General features: G+C 40.2%; 1 protein-coding gene across 5 annotated transcripts in view; it reads right to left on the minus strand.

Moving 5' to 3' along the window:
* COL25A1 (collagen type XXV alpha 1 chain) overlaps positions 1-9599 on the minus strand; it is a 456257-nt gene extending 446658 nt beyond the window's left edge. For all 5 annotated transcript variants that reach the window (XM_047718185.1, XM_047718182.1, XM_047718187.1 and 2 more), the window contains exons 1-2: positions 8628-9599; positions 7475-7544 (exon numbers count right to left, since the gene is read on the minus strand). In XM_047718185.1, coding sequence (XP_047574141.1) covers positions 7475-7544; positions 8628-8924 — 367 coding nt within the window. In that variant the 5' untranslated portion in view covers positions 8925-9599. The remainder of the gene's footprint in view (positions 1-7474; positions 7545-8627) is intronic.
* Positions 9600-9663: the final 64 nt, after the last annotated feature.

Below are 9663 nucleotides of genomic sequence, written 5' to 3' on the forward strand. Positions count from 1 at the left end.
GAAAGAACTGCATCAGTTTTCCAGACTAGATATTTTATTCCAGCATCTTAAGGATCAAAAATAAGAACACAATTCTGGCCCTGTAACAGACTTGAAGGAGGAACTCCTAAGAGATTTTTCTCTCCCATTCACTGTTAAAAGAAGCCAAACAGAATGCTGGAGACAGAGCTATAAGGGAGAATTCTTCTGACTCCCTTTACATTATAATAAGAACTCTAAAAGACCAGGCTTGTTAAAAATGAAGGTAAAGCAATATGATTCCAAGAAATTATGGGATATATTCTTTCCTTTCCTCCTCCTTTTTTCCTCCTCTTACATGTGAACTCTTTGCTAAAGAAAGAAGAAACAGACTCTACCCTCGCCACAGCCAGGCTACTTCCAGTGAGATATATTCTGATTCTCATTATTACCATAATGTGCAAACTAGATTTGGCTACAATTCATCTGATTTACTCGGCCACTTAGCCTAAATGTGAAAATTGTATATAAATATGTGCTGACCACATTTCAAATACAAGAATAAAAACTTTGTATATATAACCCAGGAGCCCAGAGTTTCTAAAATCTAAATTACTAATATCCAAATGAACAGACAGTTTTTGGCATTCCTGGCAATCAGACTAAGCAATCAGGCTAAGGAATACAATATGAGAAAAATAAGGTACACATTTCAACTATCATATGGTAACTGAAGTTGAAATGGACACAACAGATGAAATGATGTCAAAATCATGATAGTGATTCCAAATGATTCTTGATTCTTAGAAATTAACAAAAGATGAGCACAAAATCCCCAACTGGTATATTCAATTATATTTAGTTCCTTTATTCTAGCTATTGGAATATTGGCCTTAAGTTCCTCTCTGTGAATTTATCTACTAAATAGCCAAACTTTTGACTAATACAAGTGTGGAATTTATTAGATTGTTTTAAATATCTTAAAGCTCATAGGATATTCTAGTGTTCAAATATAGACGGAAGAAATTACTTGCTTCCTCCATTAATCTTTTCCATTGCAAAGAGAAGTCAAGAAATCAGCGAGGAATTTAACCAGGAAGGAACGGACAGAAGTCCCACTGTTCAGCTCAGTTCCTCCTCCTTGTGGTCACAGAGGGAAGGTGCCTGCCATCTGGTGGCATTTCTTAAAGAAAGCCTATCTTTAAATGACTTACAGAACAGTCCTTTAAAAGAATGTATGGTAACAATGGAAAGTGCTCGATTTTAATTTGTAAGCAATTCCACTTACTTCTGCTTCCCACTCTCCTGCAGTCCTCCTTTTTAAAAGTCAATTTAAAATATTTTTTAACTGTGATAGTGCTGAACACATTCCCAAATGAAAAAATGATACATACCTAAGAATTTAATATGCAGGTATGCCACAGTCATTGTTAGCACACCTTGGCAGGGCAGGGCGGGGTGGGGAATGTGTTAACTATTATGATGCATTAAACCCTGGCATGGAACTTCACCCATATTGGCAAATCAGGGAGGGTAGGGATGCTTCTGTGTTTAGCTGTCACATACCGGGCTATAGCCGAAAGCCCAGACCAACTCATGCATTGTTTTCTCATTCTCAGCTTCCATCAAATCACCGAAGAACGCATATAAACTGGCTGGACAGAATAAAACCACTTTTCCTTAATAGGTTTTGGATGGTTTCCTCTCAAGATAACAAAGATTGATGTTCTTTTGATGAGTGTCTAGTGAGGTTCCCCCTGAAACAGGAAACACCCCCCCCCCAACGTAAAACAGTCCTCATTTATCTGGCATGTCTCCCCACCAGCTCTCCATGTGCCTAATTTTGTCTATGAGAGGATGCCCTCCTTCTTCATTCCTTCATTCCTTGTTTTGACATTCAAAGAGTGTTTTTTAAAATACCACACAGTTAATTTTGCAGTTAGAAACCAGTCCGAAAGTGTAAAATGTTAATATGCCCCAGTGAGGCTACTTCTACCTACACATTCATCAAATGAGCCGGAAAGAATTGACCCCTATTTAGAATGTATGCCCTTTCCTTAAGTAGCTCCCAGTTCATGGAAAAACAGAAATACCCAGGTAAGTCAGAGAAAAGAAGATCTCAAGAACTTGCTTTTTAGTACCTTTGAGACAAGAGAAAAGAGAAGAGAAACTAAGAAGCAAGAACATTGCTTCAAGAGGCAACTTGTCGCTGGTCTTTGGGTGACAGGGCATTTTGCCAGCTGTCATTACTGGACCCACTGAAAGTGTTACACCCAAACTGTTGTCCTCATTAGGACAGAAACCATGCTCTGAGCTGCTTGGAGGTCCCACTGTATTGTCTGGCCTCACCAAAGGAGAGGAGAGCCTGCTATTCTCATTTAAATAGCATGTATAGCATTTTAATTTGCTTTCTTTCTGCAAACCATTTCTGACTAGTCTTTACCTTGCATAATTGAATATCTACATATTATTATGCCCTTATGTGATGCACTCTTTCCATTCATTGAGCAGCTGGTTAGGAAAAATGTACAGCATAAGTGAAAAACCATGTTAGTGGGAAATACACGTTTTACATGATAAAGTAAATTTCTGCTGGCAAGGTAATATAAAGGTCTTCTCCTATGATAGGAAAAGGGTGCACAACCTTAAAGCTACAATTAGTATTTGTTTCTACAAAAAATGGGGGAGATGCCATGAAGCCAGCCACTGGAGGTTGCATCACTCACATACATGAATCAGAGATACTCTTACTTGCCTACATTTATGCTTCTTTTGGATATGATCATTTTCACAGACTTGCAGGGTGTATGGGGACCTCAAAAGTTACGTAGTGTATCTTTATCATCTCTAGTCACTCTCCCCACACAGAGGACTGCTGTGCTCCATTTCCTCGTTGTCAGTGAATGGAGAGGAACCAGGTCCAAGAACACTGCTCAGGACCACCAGGCAGGAAGTTCTGACTGTTATTCAACCCAAATCCCACTGTTTTCAGGGAAAAATGTAGAAGAATAAATCACCATCCTATTTACCACAAGACTTGATAAACTGAAGTCCCTTTTTTGCTTCAGTTGGAGATCAGTGTAGGTAAGTCTGGTATCAGTGCACCTTCATCTGACCAGAAGTTCTCAGAAAGCCAAAAGCCAGGGGAGGTTATGCAGAGCAGCTTTTTATCTATTGCTAGAGCTTTTATTTGTAATCAAAAGTCAGATTTTCTTATATTGTGATTTCTCCTACTGTGAATTTCTCCACCCACCTACCCCTTGCCCCAGAAAAGAACAGAACAAAAAAGTCCTTAGTATTTACAACATGAAAGAAATTGTGGGCATGTGCTCCAAAGAACACAGTCCTTTTTCTTGGTCGCACTTGTCATGACTGTACATTCAGGTCATTTAAAAATAAATGTCTGCCTGTCATCCTCATTGAACTGTAAGCTTCATGAGGGCAGATCCTAAGTGTGTCTGGTTCATCAGCGTATTTTCAGTACCTCGTGTAACACGTGGCATACAACAGGCTCTTTATACCTAGAGAACCAACAAATGCACTTGAAAATCATTCTAGTCCAACACTCCTATTTTGGGGCTATGAAATAGAGTCTATAAAAGTCATTCTTGGAAATGACTTGCCCAAGATTGTATAACATGTTAATGACAAAGCCAGGATTATAACTGGATTCTTTATTGCCCATCCACATTCTCTGTCCATTACGATACAGAGGTTCTTATATCTAATATCCTGGGCAAACAACACTACTAATGAGTAGGGTACAGAAATATGTCTCATCTAAACATCTTTTGGTTGGCTGCCTGGCTTCCAGTGTTCTCTACCAGTTGGAACACAGAGACCCTCCTATAAATATGCCTGGTTTATACATACTTGTAGGACTCCAAGAACAAAACCCAAACAAGATTCTATAGCCATAGCAAACAGCCAATTTATTCTCTCCTATGAGTGTCAAGTTTTACAGAGGCTAAGCCACAGATGCCAGCTGAATTTCTATGGTTCGGCTACTACTAACTCAAATGTTATGCTAAGCAGAGCTTCACTTCGTATGGTTTTTTACATTTTATTTTAGGGTTTCTTTAAAGCAGAGATTCAAAAAATAGAGGTTCCCCTGAGCACATGAAAAAAGTAAATGTAAATGTTCAGGGAGCAACGAAGGTGATTTAAAATTAGATTATGGCAATGGCTGCCCAACTCCATAAATTTAAAATTAAAATTTTTTTTTAAATTCAGACACTTAAAATGGGTAAATATAAATTATACTTTAATAAAGCTGTTAAAAAATAAGTGTGAAAATGAGTCAGACAGTTGAAGCACTTCTTTTAGAAAACATTTGGTATCAAAACGGTAAAGACATAACCTCATACTCTTTTAAGAGCAAATTCTATCTACTTCCATCATGGTTTACCTACAAGGCCAAAAGTTTTTCCTTCAAATTTGGTAAAAATAATTTAGTAGACTAACACAAAAATGTGCAAAGAACCAGTCTCCATTGATGTAGCACTAAGAGATATTGACTCATTTGATTATCTGCATGAATACATCTACAGATATATTTGCTTAATTAAGCATAGTATTCTCATCCAAAACCTGCCATTAACTAGCCATTTCCAGGGCTCAGCTTTTCCACCTATATCATGTGCTCCCATGGACCAGATTAGAGTTAAGTAGTATACAATATATTAAAAAGAATAATAACTGCTATCATCTAATGAATAACCACAAAGAAGCCACATTTTAGGTAAATTATCAATCTCTGAGGAAGGTAGTATAAGCCACTTTTTTGCAGGTGAGGAACCTAGAACATGACAAGTTTGACCACAACCCCACGGTTATTGAGTGATAGACCCAAGATTCCAACCCTGTCTAGTTCCGAAACCTATATTCATTCTCTATGGTTCATTAGACTTTGTGCTTTTGATTTTGTCACATGTGGGCATGAATCCTGACCCTGCCTTAACTATGCTAAGTCAGTCACCCTCTCTGAGTCCAGTTTCTCCACCTGTAAATATGAAATTACTAATACTTAACTCTGAAGGTTTTTGAGAAGAGTAAATGAGAGTCCTTCCCCTACAATTATAAACCATCCAAGAATAGTCTTTCCCATCCCTCTCCCACAAAAGTTCCCTCCTTTGTTTAAAAAAAAAAAAAAAAGGAAAAAGTATAAATTCTAAGACTTCCTTATAGCCTACCTGGATAGACCTCACTGGGACTGAGTTCTATCAAGAGCAATTAAAGTGAACATAAACAACACAGCACTAGACCTTTGCTATCAGTCCTTGGCTCTGTGATGGAGACTGTCAACAAGAGTGTCAACTTCAAGGGGTGGGCATCTGTCCACAGGAACTGAGCTGAGGTCACAGACTTGTCTCACTCTGCCCTACAAACAGATGTCTGGGTGACAACTCTTAGTCACTGCAAACCAGGGTTAAAGCCAAACCAGGTGGGAAGCTCTGTATCTCCTTTCTAATCCGCTTGGCCAGGCCTTTCATTCCCTAAGACAATACCTCACTGACCATAATTCAAAATAACTAGTTTTCCCCCAGAGTACTATTTTCAACATAATGCTTTTATTTTGATGATGTCTAATTATTCCACAAGCAGAAAAAAGTATATCTATGGTAGTGATTTGTTTAGCAGGAAACCTGTTTGATTTTGCAGTTTGGAATGCACACCTTCAAACGGTTACCTTGCAAGTAACCTGGTGAAAACTGATGTAATGTGGAGCTCTAGTGGTGGCAAGAAAGTAAAGCAGCCATTAGTGAGAGCCCAAAAAAAAAAGCCAAGGAAATCACCATTTATCATTTATTTATGTTATTATGGCAAAATTACCACTTATTATTAAACTAATATGTTAAGAAGAAAAGGGTTCAAAATGATATTCCAAGATAATATAAGGTAAACTCTAACTGTAATGGCTTCCCTCCAGATTACAAATTAGACCTCAATAACTTACATCAAACATCGTGAAGCAGATTTCACCACAAAAAAAAAAACTGTGTTGTGGTTGTCACTTTTCTGCTTTTTACCAAGTTCACTAAGAATCCTATTAATTAAACACTAGGTATTTTTCACATAGCTAACAAGAATACTGTATACAGAAAATTCTGGACTCTAAGTGGTATGATCAGTGAAGTACTGTACCAACTGTCTTGGGAATTTAAATAATCCCTAGAGGCTGATGAGGTTGTTGGAAGTTAATTCCTGCACTAGAAAAGTGCCTTCCTTGAATTTCTAACTTCTGAGGTGTTTCCCAACTCAAAACAACCAAGAATGTCCAATATTAACTCTTTGTTTTCTTGTTATCTAATATATATGTCTTCTCAATTGAAAGGGCTTCCTTAAAAACAAAACAAAAAAAAAAATACAGCTCCATTATTGTCAACAATGTAGCAGAACATAAATAAAATTTTTATACTATACAACCAGGAGTTGACATTTGAAACTTCTAAACATGGTGCCTGGTTTAGCTGTGTCAAGATAAGTTATCATGAGAAAAAATAAAAACCTCAGAATATGAAAAAAATACAGGATCTAGCCTTTCTGCAGATAAGTATCTAAGGTATCATGTTCCTGAACATTAAAGAAAATGTAACAGACTCATTTTTCTATAAGTGATGATGGAAAAAATGAAAATGCTCATAAATGCATTAATGACATTTATCTGAAATAAAAATCTCAAGACTCATGGGAGATTTTCATGGCTTCTATCAGTTCAATCCACTAGATGTTTTTCAATGGACACATTCAGTGGCTCCTAAACTGTCAGATCTACAGTTGACTGACTACCAAGCCTCAGAGGTCTGTGAATGTAGATTTAATGATTACACCCGGGTTTTTATTCATTGATGTCTCTCTTCTTCATCCTTCTGTTAATATGCTGTCATTAGTCCAGTTCCCTAACGCTACATAGAAAAATGAAAAGATATAACGGCCTTTTCTGAGACATCATCAAGAACACAATGTTTGAAATGAGAAGCTCAAGATAAAGAACTAATTTCCTTTTAGCCCTCATCGTTAGCTATAGGGTAGGAGAGAGAACATTTCTGATAGAAAAGAATAAAAGCAGGTGTGGAAGTTAAGGTAATTTACTAACATAACCGTATGTCAAAGGGAACAAATGGAAATCTGTACTAATGCAATATTGGCCACCAGGGAATTCAGAATCTAACATGTTCTGCAGTCCTTCTCACCACAGACATGAAAACTGAATAAAAAGGAAGAATATTTTTCAATCTGTGAGTCCAAGAACTTTGTCTTTGCATGCCATCTTGCCTGTATTTTCCGTGGTGATTATCTCCCTTGCTTTCCCATAACAGGCCTCCGTATGCTGCTTCAAATAATATTTGGGGCTTTATTTGCCATTCTTTTGACTGAGACATGCTGATTTTATTAAAGTCAGTTGGGCCTGCATTCTTTCTTTACTATTATTACAGGTAGATTTGACAGATACCGGACTTCGGTTTTAAAAATGCTCTGCTAGGGAGGAAACCTTGTGAAATAAGTTCCATTTTACCTGCTGGGCAGTTGCACTCTGAAGGTGCTTCTCTTGCAATTCTTATTTTAGCCATATGTTCATAGGATTTCTGTAGGAAAAGAAGAGGTATTATCATCAGTAGCATGGTAGAGAAATGGATTCTTCAGGAACTCTCTGGCCATATGCTTGATTCACCAGCATTTGAGAGCCTGCATAACTAACATTTACATATGTACTTGGACTTTAGTCAAAAGGTAACAGTACCCAAGCCCTAAAAAAAGAAATGACTACTGACACTGTATCGAGACTACTGGACTTGTACAATATCTTCCTCCATTCCTCAACTACCACCGCCCTCCTCTTTCTCCCTCAGCTCAAGCACATGCAGTCAATGCAAAAACCCAGCTTTAACACGCTCTAGTTTTAGGTAAGCTATGGGCTTTAAAATAGCCACTATCTTATACATGAAGGTCAACTGCTTATCACACTGCACAGCAACCACTGCCAAAGAGCTTCTCTGTTCGAAGAGCAAGTTCCAGAAAACCCCCTCACTCTAGTCTAATGCTGCCCCTGGTTGTGATAAATGTAACCTAGATTCCTTTCAACTCTCAACTGTAATGGCTCTACATGCATTAACACCACTACCATTACATCCTTCATTTAAAAAAAATGAAGCTGCATTTTTTTTTCTTTTTAAATACTGAATACGAAAACATTTCATGTGGGAAATAATCAACCTAAAAACCACATATAGGACTATTTCACTTTTAAAAGTGATTACCATTTGTGTATTAATAACACCTATGACACTAACCTTCTTATAACATATGAAGGACATAACCTATGTTATCTCAGGAAGGAATATTTTCCACAAGATTGGAAAAGATTCTTATGTCACTTTAGAAAACTAAAAAGAGATAAAATGCCACCCTGCCATTCTGGCCACCCTCACCTCTTTCAGTCCTTCCTATTTGTTCAGCATGCAAACATTAAGAGTGAGGGAAGGTGATAGAGACACAGAGGGTGATATCAAAGGATGTGCATATACAAATATACGCTACAGGGGGCATAGATGGTCGCCTAGCGTATGCACACCCAGCCACACCAAGTATGCATACAGTAAGGGTAGAGGCCGGTCCTGTACACGCGTGCAAGATATTATCCACGTGCAAAATACCCCAGCCTTTCACACCTGAGCCAGAAGTTGCTCCACTTTCTCTTGCACCATTGCTTTGAGCTGATCCAGGCCATCGGGAAGCAGATGGATGGAAGGGTCCCCTTTTGAGGATTCGAGAGCAGCGATCCTCGCCTGGAGGTCGTTGGTTTTCACCCCCAGGTACAGACAAGACATCACGGCCACCACCGACAGAAGGGCCGACAGGGCGGTGCAGGGGGGCACGGTCCAGGCACAACGCTGCCTGGCGGGGCTCGGGTACTCGGAGCCTGGCTCCCGACCCCCACCTTTCCCTGCATGCTTTTTCACCAGCATCGTAGAGGGATCAGCTGCCTCGGCTTCGCCTCCCACTCTCTACCACTTCCAAGAATCTTGAAAGGAAAGAAGAAGGACGATTCCTCCAAAGTTCAGTCTAGGCGGCTGCACAACTAGTTGGCGGAGATCGGGCGCGCAGATGGAGCTCCGCTTTCCTCAGCGCCGACACCAGCAGACGTGGACCATCCTCTCCGCTTTCTTGAAAAGCACCCTCAGACCGAGGACTGGTGGCAAAAGGTAAAAACCGGAATGAAACCCTCCCGGCTGGCCCTCCTGGCCCCTCAGAGGACGGACACCTCGGAAGGGGTCCTCGAGAACGGCCGCCCAGGGTCCAAGGGACAGCGCAAGAGGCGCAGCGAGGGGCCGCCGCTCGCCTTCGCCACCGAGCCCCCGACCTGTTGCGTCTCCGTTAGTTTGCCTTATTTCTACCTATTCAGTGCCTTTCCGCAAGCCGACCTGTTTGCCACCTAGATTCAGCTCCAGGCAGAAAGGCTGAGAGAGACCGCGAGAGCGCCTCGCCAAAGGGATGGCTAAGTGGGGGAAGACAGGAAAACGAAATAACCTAAGGAGCAAATTCGAGTGGCGAGGCTCAAGTAGCGGCTGCCCGAAGTATCTCCGCAGCCTCGCGTGTGCGAGCCTTAAATACCCTTCGGGATGCTCGCGTGTGAGTGTGTGTGAGTGCGCGCGCGCTCCGAGCGCGACGTTCCTCCCCCGACCCCCTCCCGGCGCCCGGCCTCCC

Source organism: Lutra lutra, chromosome 2 (assembly GCF_902655055.1).
Source record: "Lutra lutra chromosome 2, mLutLut1.2, whole genome shotgun sequence".
Taxonomy (NCBI): Eukaryota; Metazoa; Chordata; class Mammalia; order Carnivora; family Mustelidae; genus Lutra; species Lutra lutra.